The sequence below is a fragment of the Alligator sinensis genome, unplaced genomic scaffold (genome assembly GCF_000455745.1).
Source record: "Alligator sinensis unplaced genomic scaffold, ASM45574v1 scaffold919_1, whole genome shotgun sequence".
Classification (NCBI taxonomy): domain Eukaryota; kingdom Metazoa; phylum Chordata; order Crocodylia; family Alligatoridae; genus Alligator; species Alligator sinensis.
Window position 1 is genome coordinate 332,594 of NW_005842191.1, and position 20,081 is coordinate 352,674.

At 53.0% G+C, this 20,081-nt stretch overlaps 1 protein-coding gene across 1 annotated transcript in view; it reads left to right on the plus strand.

The window, feature by feature from the left end:
- Nucleotides 1–20,081, plus strand: part of ADAM11 (ADAM metallopeptidase domain 11) — a 48,751-nt gene that overhangs the window by 13,365 nt on the left and 15,305 nt on the right. The window contains exons 4-15 of the mRNA XM_006026360.2: nt 582–667; nt 952–1,018; nt 3,734–3,803; nt 4,569–4,636; nt 5,701–5,775; nt 5,992–6,063; nt 6,278–6,444; nt 6,888–6,972; nt 7,429–7,519; nt 9,396–9,447; nt 13,933–14,032; nt 14,991–15,062. Of these exons, the coding sequence (XP_006026422.1) occupies nt 582–667; nt 952–1,018; nt 3,734–3,803; nt 4,569–4,636; nt 5,701–5,775; nt 5,992–6,063; nt 6,278–6,444; nt 6,888–6,972; nt 7,429–7,519; nt 9,396–9,447; nt 13,933–14,032; nt 14,991–15,062 (1,005 nt within the window). The remainder of the gene's footprint in view (nt 1–581; nt 668–951; nt 1,019–3,733; nt 3,804–4,568; nt 4,637–5,700; nt 5,776–5,991; nt 6,064–6,277; nt 6,445–6,887; nt 6,973–7,428; nt 7,520–9,395; nt 9,448–13,932; nt 14,033–14,990; nt 15,063–20,081) is intronic.

Below are 20,081 nucleotides of genomic sequence, written 5' to 3' on the forward strand. Positions count from 1 at the left end.
CTCGTATCCAGGTAGCCTCACAGACATGCCAAGTGCCAACAGAGTCATCCTCATGGAGGGGAAAAGGTGCATCTCCATCCTTGGCCTCTCCTCCATGTCCAGTGATCCAGCACATGGGACAGCTGGATGTGCACACACGCATGGATGCAGGTGGCATGGGCGCATACCTCCAGAGCATGAGACTCAGTTCTGGGTGGCACTGCCCTGCTGCATTCTGGAGCTCTTGTGACACACTGGTGGGTGGGTGTGCGCTGCCCTGAATGGGGGAGGAGGTGTGACACACCCCAATATGTGAGGAACAAACCAAGCTTTCTGTGAAAAGCCTTCATTGCTAAACAAAGTGCCTATAGATCGCTATCCCTGTCATACAGGTAGAAAGAGTTGGGGCCTGCGACTCACTCAGGGTCACCCAGGGTTATCAGTGGCACAACCTGGATTAGTAACCTGTGGCCCTGACACCCAGTCCCTCGCTTCACCCACTTGACCATGCTCCCTCCCTGCTTTGGGGTCAGGGCTCTGGAGTCTCCCTGAAGTGACCTGATATCTGATGCCTCTCCCTGTCCCCTCGTTTTATGTTGCAGGGCTCGGGGGAGCATTGTTACTATCAGGGCGGGCTCCGAGGGCAGGCTCGTTCCTTTGTGGCCCTTTCCAGCTGCCAAGGACTGCAGTGAGTACCACTTTGCGGGGCCAGAGCACAGGGTGGGGGCTGCAGGAACAGACAGACCTAGCTGCAGACTCCTCCTTCTGGGATAGCAGTGGGCACGACGGGATTCAGCAGCCTGCATTAGCCTTGGGTGTGTGGGAGGAGACCTCTTCTGCCTCCATGTGTGACATTGGGGGGCAGCAAACTGGCACCCTCCACCTTGGCAAGGAATTGGGGTGCCTTGCTGCCTACCCATACAGGAGGAAGCTGGAGGGTGGTTGGTGCCCATTTCTCTGCTTCCCTTGCAGTGGCGTCTTCTCGGATGGGAGGGACACCTACCTGATTGAGCCCTATGGGCAAGCTGAGCACAGACAGGTGAGGGCTGCTGGGCTGGAATTCCATCACCTGCCAGGAATGGCCTGCTCTCAAGTTTCCCTCAGCTGTTTCCAGGGGAAGGTGAAGGGAAGGCCTCAGGCCAGGTCACTGACCCCTGCCCACCTACAGAACAAGAGCCCACCTTGCTCCTAGTTCAGCCTCCAGGGCCAAGTTACAGGTGCTCAGAATCCCGTGATGGGATCTAGGGGCTTGACTCCTGCGTCTTCTCTCCGTGCTCAGGTGCCAGGTCCTGAGCATGGAGGACTCCACTTCCAGGTTCTGGCAACTTTGACTCTGGTGACGGGTCCTGAGTGCTTGGTGTCCAGTACCAAGTTTGGGGGACTCGGACCATAGTTCTGGGTCCTGGATGCTTGGACTCTAGTGCTGGTGACTAGGATCACAGTGCCATGTCCTGGTATTGCCAGCCCTAGTCCGCATAGCCCTGAGAACTGTGGTTGCAGCTAGAGGTATTCCCCAGTGTACCTTTACCCCTTGTTGCCATGGCAGCAAATGGAAGGAGACTCCACTTACATTAGCTCCCCATACCCTAGGTATACCCCCATACCTCAGCACTGACCTGTCTCTACAGAATGGATTGGTTTGGGGGTCTTCAGAACTCAGCAGGGTTTTCTGGCCACACAGAGCTTCTCTGAATCTTTGCATGTGTCCATGGCCCCAGGCTGGTGTTCCCCCGCCACTTCTCCCCTGGCCCAACACACCTTCAGGGTGGTAACCCAGCTGCCTGGCAGCAGGTAATGACTGAAATCCTATCCTGGTATTTTCTATCCCTGCAACCCTGCTGCTGGCCCATCCTTTAGGAAACTGCCTCCCTCAGGCTGCCCGCAGTCATCAATTAATGATCCGGTGGTGTCAGTGTAGTGCAAGGCAGGAGGGAGGGGTCACTTAGGGGTGAAGCCTGAAGGCAGAGCTTCTGGGGCAGGGAGATGGGCTCCATCGCTGAGACTTGCCTCCTCATCTGAGTGAGGCTTACTTACATCAGGGCCTTGGCACTGGGGCCAAGGTGTGCAGCCAGGGCAGTTCCAGTTAGGCTGGTGCTGGGACCCAGGTCACAGAGTAGTGGGGAGGCCGGTGTCAGGGGATGCACTGCACTGTGGGGGGGTCAGGAACATGCACTCTGTGGAGCCCTCTACCTCCTTTCTATGGGGCCTGTCACAAAGCCCTTGCCCTGTGAGGATTTCACAGGAATGGGGCTCCATCCTACCCAGTGATATCCTGCGTAAAGGTAGTCAGTGGTGGAGCCCCTGTTCTCTGACCGTGTCTCTTGTAGGTGGGAAACACAAGCATGCTTACTTGGGGCTGCTTTGGGGTCCTATGTAGGGTTACCATATTTCCAGTTTCAAAAAAGAGGACACCTGTTGGGAGGTGGTGATATGCCTGTGCTCGTGCCCTGCCCCTGCACCTCACTCCCAAGCCACAGCACCCACAGCTCTGCTGCTATCTCTCACTCCTCACCCACAATCCCCCACCCCCCAGACCATGCTGGTGTCCCTCACTCCTGAGTTGAGACCCCTGGCCCTGCCAGTGCCCCTTACTCCCTGCCTACAGTCCCCACCCCCCTGGGCCAAGCTGGTGCCCCTCATGCTCAACCTGCAGCCCCCTGCTCCCCCCGCTAGCCCTGCCAGTGCCCCTCACTCCTGACCTTCAGTCCCCTGCCCCCCAGCCCTGCTGCCCATGCAGCTTCCTGCTGCTCCTGAAGAACCCTCCACCCCCTTCCCCTGCTGGCCATTGCCTGGGCTTGTGAGCAGATGCATTTAATGCCCTGGCCTCCAGTCCTCCTCTCCTGCTTCCCCCAGCCCCAAGCAGCTCCTTGCTAGGGCAAGCTGGAAAGTGCCAGGAAAAACTTCAATGCTGAGCAGAGGCAGAGCAAAATCTTGGACATTTTTTTATATTTTTAAAAACTGTCCATATGGAGATGGGAGAGCCCAAGAAGAGGACATATCTGGGAAAACCCACATGTATGGTAACCCTAGTCCTCTTTGCAAATCCTTGGCTTTGGGACTGTTTGTGCAGGACTTGGCAGGGTGGAGGTTGGGTGGGGGTGTCAAGCTGCCAAAATGCCCTATTTCTCCTGCTCTTTGTAACATGGGGTGCTTGCTCTCTACTCAGAGGCTTGGTCAGATGGGGGTGCTCTGTGGTCTTATTCCTGGCTCTTGCTCAGCATGGCTTGAATACCAGGGACCTCTCTTGAGAGGCTCTGATGAAACTTGAGAAGACTTCAGTGTACCCCAGCTATGCTCCCTTCCCTTGCTGCTCCGGGAAGAGAACTGGGCAGTGACATTAGTAACATCTCACTCCACAGCCTCTTTCACTCTGGTGCGCCTCATGCACAGGGCTCACTCACCGGCTTCCTGCCCCTCTGTGTTAGGGCAAGGCAGGGTTATCAGTGGCATGGTGGTACTTCTCAGTGGTTGCTCACCAGCACTGTGGCACAGCCCCCACTGGTTCTGATCATGAGTGGAGAATAATCCCATATATACCTGGTGTTGGCAGGATTTGGTGAGGCAGATGAAACCATCCCACCTGGGACATGGACTTCTTATCTAGACTCATGTTCCCAGCCCATGCATGGACCACCCCTCCAAGTACATGCTTGGCAGACAAAAGCATCTTGACTCCTGGGGCTGGGTCCTATTCTGGGACAGTGAGGGTGGCCCAGGTGAGAGTGTGGCCTTCCTTTTCTCTTGTTCCCTGCAGCAGGGGCCTCAACCTCACCTGATCCAACACATGCCTGCTCCTCACCATCGTCAGGGCTGCACAGAGCCAGGTGAGTGGTGCCTGTGGGATTTGTACCTAACTGACAGAGGTCCAGAGGCCTGTGTTGGGGCCACTGAGCCAAGCGGGGAGCACGTAGCTGATCTGCAGGAGCTGCTATGCTACTATAACCATCCTGCAAGCCTGCCTGGATGGCCCAGACAAACTTGGGCTGAGGATTGAGCTCTCCTCCCTCATGCAGACCTGGGCAAACAGGCTCACTTGGAACAGTTTTCAGAAAAATCCTGGACCCGGCATTTCCATAACATTGTATGAATTTGTGTTGGTTTTCCCAGGAAATTATTTACTACAATTTAAATATGGGAAAGTTTCAGGTTGTCAATGACTTTCCAGTTCAAAATTGCCTTTAATTTTATTTTCAAAAAGTAAGATCAAAGATAAAGGTCAAAGTTCAAAGCACAGTGTTTTGTTCAGTCCCAGATGAACATTTTTGGGATTTGTGCATTTCTATATTAGATTCCTCCAATACTCCAATATTTCTTTTTGGTTCCTTCTTCCACCCTTGCCAAAGACAAATTATTTTTAACTTTTCAAAATTGCCTGTGAGCTGTAAACTTATCCTCCCCCAGCTGTGTTTGCTGGGTCACTTGGCCAGGGGGGTTACCCAGCCCTCCTGGCCTGCAGAGACCTTACCAGACTGGCCTCACGTTGGTCCACAGCCCTCTGACCCTTGGCATTTTTGAGAGCCCTCCATTGCTCCCTTGGGGCTTCAGCCTCATCACCTTCCACTTGATGTGTCCTCCCCTTATGTTCCCAGGCTGTCTGGCTGCTGCGCTGAATCACTATGTCCCAGCCAGTTTACCAAAACTGAGGCGGCGGCGGCAGGTAGGGGCTCTACTTAGCCAACCAGCTGGGGAGGGGGCAGGTGGGGCTGCTTCTCAGCAGGGGAGGGGAGGGAGTGATGGGGATACACACGTACGGGTCCTATATAGCTAGCCCTTTGCTGCAGCACAGGGGCTATGACCACGCTGCCAATCCCATAGTGCTGCATGGGAGCTGTCCTGATATGGAAAAAGCAGAGGAGCTTCTCCAGCAGGCAATACCCAGACTGGCCTGGCTTGCTTCTGCCCCTGGGGTCCCTTTGTGGCAAGGATGACTCTGTGACTCCTGCGGCTCTCTCCCTCCAATGTGGCTGCAGGGTCATGATGGCAGTAGCAAATCTGCCTGTCACAGGAGCTGTTGATTCAGGCCAACACATCCCACATGTCATGCCTGTGCATCAGGATGTGGCCTCCTGGCCTTGCCATTCATTTCTCTTGGATGTGGGATGGGGTAGAATCAGATGGCCTCTGGAGAGCCCTCCCAGCCCACCCTTCGGTAATCTTCTGGTGGAGGTACTTGCAGCTGCCCCTACTCCCCTGGGGCTCTGTTGAGACCTGGTAGGGGACAAAGCATAGGCCAGCCTGTACTGCTCTTTGCAGGTGAGGGAGAACATAAGGCCATGCTGGAAGCTGGCACCTCTTTGCTTCTCTGCCCTAGGCCAGGAAAGCTTCCACTGGCTTGTCAAAGCCCTGCAGGAGTGTGGGCACTGGGTCCTGACCTTCCTGCTGCCCCCACCCCCAGTATACTGTACCCTGGGGGAACTTGGCCCCTGCTTCCTTATTTCTTCACAGAAAGGAAAGCTGACTGCTCAGGGGAGCTGCCCAATGGGAGCTGTGTGAGGCCAGAGCTGGCCATGAGACAGGCTCAGCAGCTGCCGCTCCAGCCCCAAGTGAGGCAGGCATCCAGGCGAGCAGGCCATGAGTGAGCCCAGAGCCACAGCCTGTCTGTATCCAGCAGCAAAATGTTCCCTTTGTATCTGCCCATTCCCTCAGTCCCCTGGACGTCCCTGTCCACGCATAGATGACATCACCTTGAGTCTCTCTCACATATCTCCTTTGCCCCCTCAGGTGCGGCGAGCTCAGCACACTGTCCACAGCGAGACCAAGTACATTGAGCTTGTGGTGGTCAACGACCATCAGCTGGTGAGTGATGCAGCCCAGGCCTCTGCCATCCTGAGAGGAGGGGGCTTAGCCCACCCACCAGTGTGTGGTATCTCCTGCTGTGCTTGATGTCAGGGGCTGGATGTACAAAGGAAAAGCTGCCCGCTGTATGGGGGGAGCTCTGGACTACTCGGGCCACCGGGAGTGCTGTTGGGACCAGTTCAGGGGCCGCCCTCCATTGTCTGTGCTCTTTTCCAGTTTGGGCAGCTACGCAAGTCTGTGTTCCTCACTAGCAACTTTGCCAAGTCTGTGGTGAACCTGGCTGACATGGTGAGTGCTGTGAGAGTGACCCCCTGCCAGGGGGGACTGCTCCTTTTGTCTGGGACAGGAGAGGGGGAAGGGTCTTGAGGTGGAGTGGGACAGGCAGTGGGCCTGGGTCCAGCTGGGAGAGCCCTCTGGGGAGGGCTCTCTCATCCCAGGAAACGGCATGGTTTCAAAGGATGCTGGGAATGTAATGTCCTGCCTCCTTCCTCTTACCCTTTAGATCTACAGGGACCAGCTGAATACCCGTATTGTGCTGGTGGCCATGGAAACGTGGGCCTCGGAGGACAAGATCCGAGTGGAGGAAGATCCGTTGGAGACCCTAGGCGAATTCATGAAATACCGGAAGGAAGCCTTGCCAGAGCACAGTGACGCTGTCCACCTTTTCTCGTGAGAGCTGGGATAGCTGTACCGCCCTCCTTACCCCCCTGCCAGAGGCAGTGCTCCTGCCCTGCTCCCTGGGCTACCTCTGGCTGGAGCAGCTCTGGGGTCCCACCCAGCCAGCACTCCTGCTTCACTCCCCACAGTGTCCCCCCCCCAAGCTGGGAGCTGCTTTTGAAGTGTGATTGCTAACCCTCCCTGCGTCCCGGGAGGTAAGGCAGGGTCAATGTCCCCTTTGACAGGAGGAAAAATTTGGGCTTTAAGATTGGGGAAACCCAAAGCTGCTAGTTGGTGACAGAACCGAGAGAAGGAGCCAGAAGTCCTGATGCCTTCTGGCCTGTGTTATGTTAGGCGCACACAGCCTCTTCACTTCCCCCACCAGGCCTGCTGTCCTGAGAGTGATGGAGCCAGACTGCTGCTCCTTCACTTCCTCTCTCCTTGCCCCTCTGCAGCGGCAGGACATTCCTGAGCAGCCGCAGTGGGACTGCCTACGTCGGGGGGATCTGCTCACTCACTCGTGGAGGGGGTATCAATGAGGTGGGTTGGGCAGAGTCTGGCCTGTTCCTGGGGGTGGGAGGAGGGTGGTGCATGGGGTAGGAGAGAGTATGGTCTCTTCAGTGTTAATTCATTCCCAAGCAGAGCCTAGACTGGGGGACACTGCTTCTTTAGAAAGCAAGACTGGAGGGCTGTGGGGTCATGGAGCAAGATTTATGTGGGGTCTTGGGACTGCACAGTAGATCTGAGGGTCATGGAGTCATAAGCAAGAACCTGAGGGGTTGTAGGGCTACACAGTGGGTTGGGGAAGCCCTGGAGCAGGGTGCCAGGGAGACTGTACCAAAAAGCTCTTAGGATTTTAGGTGTCCAAAAAATGTTGGAGTGTCCAAAAGCTGTGCCCTCCATTCCCTGTGTGACTGAGCTTGATGACTGGGGGCTATAGGGTTCCTCCTCCTGCAGCCGTGCTGATGGCTTTGTTGTTTCCCTCCCCCATAACAGTATGGGAATGTTGGCACCATGGCTGTGACTCTGGCTCAGACCCTTGGGCAGAACATTGGCATGATGTGGAACAAGCACCGGAGCTCAGCAGGTAACATCACCTGTTTGGGGAGTGAGGGCTCAATGTCTGGCCCTGGCATTTGGGCGTGTGCATATATGTATGCCTGTGCGTGTTAGGAGCAGCTGAAGGTAGCCAGGCAGGCACTGCTGTCCGTATAGTGTTTGTTCAGTTCCCATCAGTAAATTTACTGACTGTAAATAAATAATCAAGCTAAGAATATCTATCAGTAAAGTCTGTAAGAAAAACTTTAGCTGTCAGTAAAACCCTAAGCAGCCACAGCTTGATTGAATCTCCAGCAGAGCACAATGGCTCCACCTGGTTTTCGAGCTGGAGTGCAGCACCCTGCAGGGAGTGTTCTTTCATCCATGTGCTGCTGCTGCATCCCAGGTTGCCTGTAATACTATGGGTTGCAGGTAAGCTTCTTTAGGTTTTCTTGTTTGGACAGACAGAGCAGGGTTGGCGGGGATGGGCTGGGGAGAGCAGCAAGGTGTAGTCAGGGTATTAGGGTAAGTGGTGAGCAGGGGGCCCTGGTGTGGAAGGGACACAGCACAGTGTAAAACCATTGCTGCACCCAACATTTTTTTTTTTTTTTTTTTTTTTTTTTTTTTTTTTTACCGAAAACTTTTTACTAACAACCAAATTTTACTTTTTTACTACGTTTGGTGTTAAGCCCCTAAATTTAAACCCATCCCTTCTGACTGAGGCCTGGCAGCAGGGCAGAGCCTGGAAAAAGAGTTGCATTTGCATTATGTAAAGCATATATCAGTAAAAACAGGCTAGTAGAAAATTTTGGCTGTTAGTAAAAAGCTTACAGACTGTCAGTAAAAAAAAAATTTCTTGGCTTGGCAACCTTGTCCATTGGGCACTGAGCATGAGCTAAGCAGGAGTAACTGGGTCAGGCCCTGGGTGGGAAACCAGGGTGCTTCAGGAAATAATCATGATGATGCAGCAGAAGGCCCTGTTTTCCCTCCCTGTGGGACACAGATACAGAGGCTTGAGGTGCTTTTGGCCAGTGTGAGAACTCCTGGTGTTTTCTGCAGGGACTATGGCATTAAGCCTGATGTCCTGATCATGTTCTCTGTCAGGTTATCCAGTCCTCACCCTCGGGGTATGTTGGCCCAGGAGCTTATGGGAACAAATATTACCACTCTCCATTGTAGTCAGCTCTGGACAGGGTGAGCTGGGCTTTGTGTGCCAGCGTGTGCGAGATGGGCTACGCATATCAGGAAGACTGGGAAAGCAGACGCCACATTGACTGGGGTGGGGGGAATGGGGTGAGTCTACAATTTGGTGCTGGAACTGGAGAGTGAGGATCTGAGGACTGTTTTCAGAGTAGGCACAAGTGCAGAAGGCCTGTTCCCAGTCCCCCTGCCCTTTGCAGCACTGGGGCCAGGTATTCAAGCAGTTTTCAGAGCAGGAGGAGAGACTGTTCAAAGGGACTGGGAGGTCGGACAAATCTGTATCTCCGTGGTGCTTCCACTGATAGCTTTGGCTTTCCTCTGGGCCACAACCAGGGCCAAGGGCAGGATAGGAATACCTGCTGTCTAGCTGTGGTCTGGCAGGTGGTGGGGCAATGCATGGGATGAACCAATGGTTCTGGGTTGAGCAGGAGACTGGCACATCCTTTGCTTTAGAACTTAGGAGGGCAATTTGGACCTTAGCCTGAAACAGCCAGGATGGGGCATTGTGTTTCCATTTCAGAGGGAAACCTGAGTCCCACTGCTTTGGGGGTGTTCATTGGAGAAGGATTGGAGAGTGCCTGCACGATGAGATTCTTCCCAAAGTTATGAAGCAGGTGTTGCCCAGAGGGTTTGATTTGCCTCCATTTGTCACATTGACTCCTGTGCTGTGCCTGACCAGAAGGGGACATTGCTCCCTAATGCAGTGTCACTCCATCTCTCCACAGGCGACTGCAGGTGTCCAGACTCTTGGCTGGGATGCATTATGGAAGACACTGGGTGAGTTCCCCTTTTGGAACAGCTGGGTCAAAGCAAGGTGGGGACTTAGTCTCACAGCATAGAAACAACACTTGGCACCCAGTCGATACTGACTCCTATACACATAACTAATACGTCATTGGTATTACTCATGCATTCAGTTGATACAGACTCACTCATGTTGATAGGTTCCATGCACGTGAAAGAGCTCCTCCTCTGTCTCACCACAATTGCTGAGGTTCCCCTTTGTAGGCCTAGGGGTATTAGCTTCAGGGGATCCTACATCCCTGGACTGATGCTAAGCAGAGGTGTGCTCCAGTCCCATGTTTCCAGCAGGGTGTGAGTGGGAGCACTGACTGCTTCATGTGCCAAGCGACCATTTGAAGCAGCTCTGATGGGCCACTGGAATGGATGGGGAAGGCAGAGATAAATGCGTGTTCCTAGATGTGCTATCAGAGCATAAGGGCAAGCCCTGGTGAGGGAGTGAACTCATTGCTGCCTGCAGTTCATACAGAGACCTGCCTCACCATCCTTGTACCTGGAGCACATTCCAGGCAAATTTCACTTCCTCCTGCAATCAGGTCACTCTTGGAGAGCTGAAGCTCTTGGTCGGGTTGATACGGCCTTCCTTTGCTAGATGGATCATAGCACAGTGTACCTGTCTGTGAGAAGCTTCTCCTTCCCTGGGTGGTCCAGATGATGTGTTGAACAGCAGCCAGCAGTGTTGAATTAATTCGTTCTGAATTCTTCCCACAGTCAGCTCTGGGATGGCAAGTGTGACCCTCCCAGTCCAAGAAGAGGGACCCTGCAGCCTGGCATCCTTTGTCCACATAGGCACACCCACTGCGGGTGTGTCCGCACCTCAGGCACTTGCGTGTGAGGACTTCCATACCCTGCAGTACCCATACAGTGTGCCCTATCCCTGCTCCCTGTCATGATCCATGCTGAGGGCATGGAGGGCAGTAGGCACTTTCCACTACTCAACACCTCTCACCTTTCTTGCCTCAAGATGGGGTGCTCTTTCAAGATGGTTCTAGTCAATTTGGCCTCCGGCCCTTCCTGTGCCCTTTTGCTTAAATCTTTATTTATCTTTTTACCATTTTTGTCCTCACTTGGACAGAGCTGTCCATAACATTTTTTCTTTTTGCTTTTCTTGTTCCTCTGTGATCCTCTTCAGGGTGACCTCTGGGCTTCTTTTGAGTCCTGAGCAAGCCTGTGGGGGGGTTAGTTTCTGATCCCAGACACCAGGACTCTGTGGGGCATGGATCATCAGCACACCTCTTCCCCATCAAAGCTACCTATCTCTCTGAGGAGGCATCTATGGAGTTCAGGCCCAGCGCACATCCCAGAGAGAGATCCCTGTCCACGGTTTTGTGAGGAGACCACAGTTCTGACTCCAGACTGGAAGCCAGGCTTAATGGCATCCTCTCTTGATTGGGTTTTTTCTGACAAGATGCAAAAACCTATCCAACACATGCAAGAAGATCACATTCCTCCCTTCTTAGCTATTGATGACCATTGTGATAAACATGTTACTACTAGAGTGGGGAGCACAGGTTCACCATCTCCAAGCGCAAGGTCTCTGGACCTCTGTGTTGGGGGAACTTGGAATCAACATTCTGGTGCTCAGAGCAGTGTGAAGTGCATGCTCAGTGCTCTACCCTCAGATGCATCCTCCATTGATGCATTTCCCAGGGCCTGTGTACCAGTGCAGGCAATCTCAGTAGACACGTTCCTGTTCATGTGGGAACAGAAGTTGTTCTTCAGATCACCTTTGCAGACTGGGGGAATCAGATTGACCTGTTTGCCTCAGATATCAACAAGAAGTGCTGGTCTTTCTCTTCCAGGGGGAATTTAGCTGGGCTCCTTGTTCAATGCCTTTCTCATCCCATGGTCTGGGAGCTCTTAGATGCCATCCTCCCCACACTTCTGATTGTGCAAGTACTTTTCAAGGCAAGTCAGGATTTTGCACAGCTGATCCTACTAAGCCTGCCAGGCCAAGACAACTCTGGGTCCATGGTATCAGTGAAGAGCTGCAGGACACTCACCCCAAATGGAGGGGAGGCAGTTCATTCAGTGTTTAAGCCTTACTCACCTTGCAGCAGGGATACTGGGGAGCTCCTGACAATCAATCAAGCCTGCTCATCCCCCATGAGAGAAATGCACATGCACAACAGATTGGACTCAACTAGGGGGACTTTGTGAGCTCTTGACTTTTAGGTTTTTGGTCTGGTGTCACACAAGATCCCTGTCCCTTTATAAAGCTTCCACCTCAGTGATCCTGGACTACCTGGAGCTGGAGCTGAATGGGGTGACCTGTCCCTTAGCTTGGTTAAGGTGTACCTGGCCACCATCTCAGCCACCACCCTTTGGTGGAAAGTCAGTCTGTCTTCTACTTGGCAATCGTGACCTTCCCCAAGGTGCATCTTGTCCCATATTGGCGTTGACTGCCAGAAGATGAGCAGGGTCACTGGATCCATCCTGCTTCACCCTCCCTCCACTTCCATTCAAGGAGACCAGGTGGCACAGGAGGCAGAAGAGCTCTTTGACAGTCCCGTGGTTGCTTGAACTCTATCACTTCAGCCAAGGGCCTTCAAGTAGACCATCCCAGGGACAGCATTCCAGTCATCTCAGCCAGTCCCATTGGAGCAGAGAGGTGACATCTCCTCCAGCCTATCTCTCTGTCATACTGGAAGCTGGGGAAGTCCAGTCATGCACCACTGCAGAGATCAGGGGTTTTGTCAGTGATTTGAGCAGGAGGCAACTGTAAGCAGGCCCGAGACAGGGTCTGACCTACCTGATGTCTACCTGGGTGAAGCTGCCTGCGCCTTGCATGCTGGCTGCGGCTAGGGGGATTTCTTCTGCCTGGTCTGAAATGGAAGCCTCTCCTTCCTGATATGCTCCCAACCCTGTGTTATGATAGGCTTTGTCTACACCAGAGCCCTGGCAGCATGCATCAGGTGCCATGGGGAAGCTGTCTGAACACAGGCAAACACACACAACTCCTGCCAGAACCCTGCAGCTCTATTACAGCAGGTGCATCAGCAGGGCAGGGTGCCCAGTGCACCCTGGAAGATGCTAGCTGTTGAAGCAGCCACAGGAGCTAGTAGAAGAGCACACACATGCCTTCTGCGAGCCACTGAGTGGTGGCAGAAGCCTTCTGTTGCTCATGGAACAGGCACTGTTCTGGTGTCAGGGGAAGATGTTCTGCTGCTGAGTTGTTTCAGTAGAACTGTGTAGACCAGGCCACAGTGTATCCAGTCCCTGTCTGGAACCCAGCTTGTCCCTGATGCTTGGAGGGTCTCTCACATGCTCTTTCCTCGTGTCCACACTGCCCTGAGAACAAACAACAAGACTGAAGCACAGCTGGGCCACTTGGACAGGGGATTGTCAATGGCAGCTCAATGGCAAACCTGAGCAGGAGTTCCTGGCCTTGTGCTCAGAGTGTTGGACCCTGCTACTTTGTAAAGGAGGGACCTGCTGAGCTGGTGCATTCATGAAGGAAGGGAGGAGCAAGCATTTGTTTATGAGGCTTCAGAGGCCAGTGGGGATCAGGAGCAGTGACAGCACCCAGGTCTGCCTCACACAAGTAGATGGGTGTGTCAGGCGCGTCAGACAAAAGTAGTGCACTGCAGGTTATGACCCATTGCCACCAGCTGTTGTGGAAGCTGACCATTTAGCCAGGTTCGTAAAGGGACTGGACAAATTCTTGGAGGAAAGTAGCATCAGTAGTTATTGAACATGGGAGATGGGGATACAGCCTCTGAATCAAAACTTCTTAGACCTTAAATGCTGGAGGCTTCAAGTGAGAGAGGAACAGTGGAATTAACCCAGGTTATGATCAGTTCACTCTCCTTTTCAGCATCTGTTCTCAGCCACCGTGTGACAAGGCTGGCCAAGGTGGGCCTGTGGTCTGACCCAGCAAATGGCAGTTCTTATGTTCTTGCCTCTGCTACTGTAGCTGCTCCTCGAGGTGCTCTGCTCCCAGCACTGCCATGACTTCGTAGTGTGGTGCTGGATGAGACCTGTCCCCACATTGGCCTCTGCTCCCCAGTCTGTTTCCAGGGTGAAAGATACAGACTTATGTTCTGGAGCCTCCTTAGTCTGTGGGCAAATCAGTGAATCAGCAGCTCCGGGGGGCAGGGCATGCTGCATGGTCAGAAACAGTCTGCAGGAGGCCACCTGGCCCTGGCTGTGCTGGGGACCACCCTGGGTGCTGTGTGAGGGTGAACAGATGGTGCTAGGTGCCAGGGGATGGTAGTAGATCAAACTGGGAGCTGTGGGGAGTTAATAGGTTGTTCTGCATGGTGGGGGGTGGTCCTGGAGTGTACTGGTAATGATGGGGTGGTAGGGAGTCACCCTGGGTGCTTTGTGAGGGTGGTAGTGTGTTGTCTGGGTGCTATTGGGGAGTAGGAGATGGTGCTGTTGGTGGTGGGTAGGGCATTGCAGTAGGTGCCTATCCTGACATGGAAGGGCAGGTGTAACCATGCCTTCTCCTGCTCTCAGCTACTACCAGCCTCAGAAGTTCTCACGCTGCAGCATTGATGAGTACAATCAGTTCCTGCAGGAGGGTGGGGGAAGCTGCCTCTTCAACCAGCCCTTAAAGGTACCGTCCTTTTCCACCCATCTGTCTGGTTAGGGCTTTGGGGCTGGACTTCCCTCTGTCACCGTGCAGATAGGGCCTGGCAGAGCCACCCTGCTCTGCTCAGACACAAGCTGCTCTGGGAGGAGCTGTGGGGCCGTTACTGTCAGCTGGTCTGTGGGATGTTGGTTGGCAGGTCTCTGTCATGCTGCAGAGAGCGCCTGCACATCACTCCCTTGTCCGCTCTCAGGAGAAAGACCAAGACCTGAACAAGACCCAGAGCTTGGCACTGCCACCAGGTAGGGGAGCTGGCAGCATGTGCATTGCTTGGAGCTGGAGCTTCCCAGAGGCCCTGGCAGTGCTGGGTTCAGTGCAGACTCTGGTTTGGCTGCTGGGGAGTGCGTAGCTGCTAATGAGTCTGCAGAGACCCTTGGGGGCGGTCCGAGGGTCAGATTCCACCTCTTACCTGTGTATTGTGGGCAGGGTAAGGGCAGTCTTTGCATCCTGCTGGGTCTTTGCCCACTAAGGACTGTGGTGTGGCTGCTGCTGGCTGTGGAACAGACAGAAAGGGAGCTGGCTGCTTTTGTTTCCTGGACTCTGTCACTTCCAATTGTAAAATGCAACCCGGGGCTCCTCTGGGAGTGTCTGGCTGAGTCACAGGGGCAGGCCCCACTCCATCGTCCAGCCAGGTGCAGAGTCTGCATGAAAAATCACAGAGGCCAGGGAGATGCACTCCCTCTAGCCACTCTGTTGTGTTTTCCCCTCCTGTCTGTTTAACTTGAGGGCCCTTTGAGGCAGGGACTGCCTCATGCCCTTTGTCTAGGCAATGCCTGGTGGGCCTCAGTGCTGTCCAAAGACAGGCTCTTACTGGCGGCCTTGCTTGCATTGACCCATGGGCCAGCTCACGTTGGAGGCATGGGGAGGGGGAAAAGGGCAGCGGCCACGCCTCCATCTCTGTTTTCCCCCTCTTCTTCCCCTGCAGCTTCTGGACCCTCCTGAGTGTGGCAATGGGTTTGTGGAGGCTGGTGAGGAATGTGACTGTGGCTCCCTTGTGGTGAGTGGCCCTTTAAGAAAGTGTTGTTTGAGTAGATGTGATATCTTTTATTAGACCAACTGAGTAGTTGGAAAAAAGTTCCAGGCAAGCTTTCAGGCGCAGTCATCCTTCTTCAGGAGTAGGGAGTCTCTGCTGGTCTGAGACTCCAAGGAATGAGAGAAGCTAAAGGTGTGGAAGGATGTCAGTGAAAATTTAAATAGGTAGAAATTAGGAAGACAAAAGAGAGGGAAGAAAGCAGGGTGGGGGAAAGGCCAAAGGGAAGCACTACAGTGATAATACAAGATAAAAAAGAGGCTCTCAATGAAAAAGGAAATAGTTGGAAATCAGGAAAACAAAAGGCAGAAAAGGAGGGGAGGGGAGAAAAGGTGGGGGGAAAGAAGAATGTAAGAGGTCAGGTCTGGCAGGTACCTGGTGAATCAGATGTTAGGCAGGTTGTATGTGTCATAAATCCAGTGTCTGTATTGAGTCCATGATTTTTTGTATCCAGTAGATTTATGAAGTGAAGTTTGTAGGCTCCTCTATGAGAAGTGTGTTGTAAGTTCCCTTTGATGATTAGAACTGAGAGGTTGGAGAGGGAGTGATTGTCCTGTGAGAAGCGTGCGCCCACAGGTAGTTGGGTCTTCTTGTCTTGACAGATTCTCAGTGTGTGTTCATTCTGGTGCGCAGTTGTTGTTTGGTTTCTCCTACATATTTTCCATCAGGGCATTTGGTGCACTGGATGAGATGTATAATGTTTCTGGAAGTGCAGCTGTAAGATCCAGGAATGCTGATGACTCTGTTGTGGGGTGTATAGTAATTGTGGGGGTGGTGGAGATGTGTTGGCAGGTTTTGCATTTCTTGTCCTGGCATGGTCTGGATCCATCGGGTATGGTTTGGGTCATAGGGAGTTTGCTATTGATGGTGAGGTTAGCGAGGTTCGGTGCTTGTTTAAAGGCTAGGATTGGGGGTTCTGGAAAGATCTCTTTAAGAATGGGGTCTTCTAGTATAGGTTGCAGTTGTTTGAGGATTTTCTATGTAGGTTTCAGGGAAGGGTGGTATGTCATCACTAATGGTGTGTGATTTGTGGGGGTTTCCTTTTTGTACTGTAGCAAATCTTCACGTGGTATCTGGGTGGCTCTTTCAAAAGTGCGATCTATCTCTCTGGAGGAGTGCCCTTGTTGGCTGAAGGCCTTTCTGAGATTTGTGAGGTGGCAGTCGCAGATATTCTTCTTGCTGCAAATTCGGTGGGACTGGAGAGCTTCGCTGTAAATTACAGCTTTCTTGGTGTGTTTAGGATGATTGCTGGTTCTGTGTAGATATGTATGTTGGACAGTGGGTTTCTTATATATGGTGGTTTGAATTTTACCATCTTGGATATTGATCATGGTGTCCAGTAAGGAAATTCTGGTGTTAGAGTATTCAAGCAACAGTCTGATGGAGGGGTAGTGATTGTTGAATTTTTGGTGGAAATCATTCGGAGATTGCAGGGTTTCGGTCCAAATGATGAAGATGTCATCTCTGTCACCAAGGGGGTGGTGCATGCACCCATAGGAGGTCTTAAATGCCTCTACACTAATGCTCATAGTATGGGGAACAAGCAGGAGGAACTTGCCCTCCTGCTAGCTAACACAAACCCAGACATAGTGGGGCTCACTGAAACCTGGTGGGATTCAGCTCATGATTGGGCGGTAAACATCAAGGGCTGTAGACTGTACAGGCAGGATAGAACAGGGAGGAAAGGTGGGGGTATGGCGCTCTACGTCAAAGAGCAATACACATCCTCAACGAGTAGCATTGGGTCAGAGGAGGGGCAGACTGAAGTGCTCTGGGTCAGAATACAAGGGGGTCTGGGGGAAAGGGACTTAATGGTGGGGGTCAACTATCGACCATCCAACCAGGGGGAAGAGCTAGACCGGGAATTCTCAGGTCAGCTCGCGGAGGCAGTTAAGTCAAGGGGATGTGGTCATCATGGGTGACCTAAACTACCCGGACATCTGCTGGGAGGAGCAGTCAGCCAGTTCTGACCGCTCACATAGGTTCCTAGCCAAGATATGGGAATTGCACCTAACCCAGGAGGTGCCCAGTCCCACCAAGGGAAATGCCTTGCTGGACCTGGTCCTGGCCACAAACAACGACCTGGTGAGGGGACTGCAGGTTCTTGACCACCTGGGGGATAATGATCATTGCCTACTGGAATTCACCATACAGCACAGGGTGTCAAAGGCCTGCAGCAAGGCAGTAGCCCTTGACTTCAGGAGGGCTGATTTCAATGAGTTAAGGAGATTAGTTAGGGAGGCTCTGAGGTCCCAGAGGGTAGGGGAGTTGGGAGTTCAAGACAAGTGGTCGTTGCTTAAGGAGATGATCCCCCGAGCCCAAAGGTGACAGTCCCAATGTGAATCAAAGGGGGCAAGAGTAGTGCTCAGAAGCCCCCATGGCTCACCAGAGGCATTCAGGAATGTCTGAAAGCTAAAAAGGAGGCGTTTACCCAATGGAAGGGAGGGGCCATCACCAAGGAGGACTATATCTCCATTGCTCAGGACTGCAGGGAGGCTGTTAGGAAGGCTAAAGCGGAGACAGAACTAGGACTAGCGACCAGGATCAAAGATAACAAGAAGTCCTTTTTTAAATACATAGAGGGTAAAAAGAAGGCACCAGGTAACATGGGGCCCCTGCAGGACATACTTGGGAATCTGGTGGTTGCACCAGACAATAAAGCTGACCTCTTTAACAAATTCTTTGCCTCCATTTTTCTGAGCAGAGACCGGGATATTCCTTCCTCCCTCCCCCGGGCGCGATCCCGTACAGTCTCAGGAGAGGCACAGCCAGGCCTAGGGTCAGAGAGGGGACCTAGTTAGGGAACTTCTGGTGGGGCTGGACATATTTAAATCAGCAGGTCCAGATGATCTCCACCACAGGGTGCTGAGGGAATTGGCAGGGGTCATTGCGGGACCCCTGGCACGGCTTTACAAGCGCTTGTGGTGCTCTGGCCAGGTACCAGAGGACTGGAAAAGGGCCAGTGTGGTCCCCATTTTCAAAAAAGGGAGGAAGGAGGACCCAGGCAACTATAGGCCCATTAGTTTTACCTTGGTCCTGGGGAAGCTCTTTGAGAACATTATCCAGGAGCACATTTGCGAGGGACCAGCAGGGGAGATTATGCTTAGGGGCAACCAACATTGGTTCATTAGGGGCAGGTCCTGTCAGACCAACCTGGTGGCCTTTTACGACCAGGTCACAAAAGCCTTGGATGCCGGTGTCACAGTGGACGTAGTCTTTCTGGACTTTAGGAAGGCCTTCGATACTGTCTCTCACCCCATTCTCATTAAAAAATTAGGCGACTGTGGTGTTGATGCCTACACAGTCAGATGGGTCGCCAATTGGCTAGAGGGCCACACCCAGAAAGTGGTGGTGGATGGGTCATTTTTGACCTCGAGGGATGTGAGTAGTGGGGTCCCCCATGGCTCAGGCCTGCACTGTTCAACATCTTCATCAGCAACTTGGATGAGGGGATGAAAAGCACCCTGTTCACATTTGTGATCAACACTGAGATGTGGGGAGAGGTGGGCACGCTAGAAGGGAGGGACAGGCTACAACTAGATCGAGACAAGTTACAGAGGTGGGTGGATGGGAACAGGATGTGCAAGTGCAAGGTACTGCACCTGGGGAGGGAGAACCAGCAGCATACCTACAGGCTGGGGACCTCCCTTCTTGTCAGTGCAGAGGCAGAAAAGGATCTTGGGGTCACTATTGATTCCAAGATGAACATGGGTCGACAGTGTGGGGACACGGTCAGGAAGGCTAACCGCATCTTGTCATGCATCCACAGATGTATCTCGAGCAGGTCCAAGGAGGTGATCCTCCCCCTCTGTGACACTGGTCAGGCCACAGTTGGGATACTGTGTCGAGTTCTGGGCGCCGCACTTTAGGAGAGATGTGGACAGCATGGAGAGGGTCCAGAGGAGGGCCACTCGCATGATCAGGGGGCAGCAAGGCAGGCCCTACGAGGAGAGGCTATGGGACTTGAACCTGTTCAGCCTCCACAAGAGAAGGCTGAGAGGGGATCTGGTGGCCATCTATAAACTTACCAGGGGGGGACCAGTGGTGAATGGGAGAGTCCCTGTTCCCCCAAGCACTGCCGGGAGTAACAAGGAATAACGGCCACAAGCTGATTGAGAGTAGATTCAGGCTAGACATCAGGAAGCGCTACTTCACAGTCAGGGCAGCTATGATCTGAAACCAACTTCCAAGAGAAGTGCTCACTCCTACCCTGGGGGTCTTCAAAAGGAGGCTGGATAATCACCTTGCCAGGGTTGTTTGACCTCAGTACTCTTTCCTGTCCATGGCAGGGGGTCGGACTTGATGATCTGCTCAGGTCCCTTCTGACCCTACCAACTGTGAAACTATGTATCTCGGGTATAGTATGGTGCATTTCTTGAGGAAATCTTCTTCTAGCTGGGCCATAAAAAGGTTGGCATATTATGGGGCCGTTTTGGTGCCCATAGCTGTGCCCATAGTCTGGACGAAGTGTTGGTTGTTGAAACTTAAGTTGTTATGTGTGAAGATGAAGTACATGAGTTCAGTGATATCCTGAGGTCTGTGCTCTGAGTTGAGCTGTAATCTTGTTCTTGTAGATATGTGATGCAGGCTTGGATGACATCTTGGTGTGGGATGTTGGTGTATAAGCTAGTGACATCCATGCCGGCTGGGAGGGTATTGCTGGGAAGGTGGTCTGTGTTTTGAGTTTTTGCAGGAAGTCAGTTCAGTCTTGCATAAAACTCGGTCTTTGGGTGACGAGCAGTTTTAAGATGGATTTGATGAAACCTGATATTTCTTCCGTTAGGGTTCCATGGTTTGAAATGATAGGTCTATCGGGCGTTGGCGACATGTAGGGGGTGCACGCAGGTGCATGTGCACCCCCCTGAGCGTGGTGGTGCACCCTCTATAAAAAGGCGCTGCTGACACTGTCGGCAGCGCCTGTGGGCAGTTGCTGCTTGGCCCCACCCCCCCCCCCCCCCGCCCGTGGCGGTCGCAGGGCGAGATCAA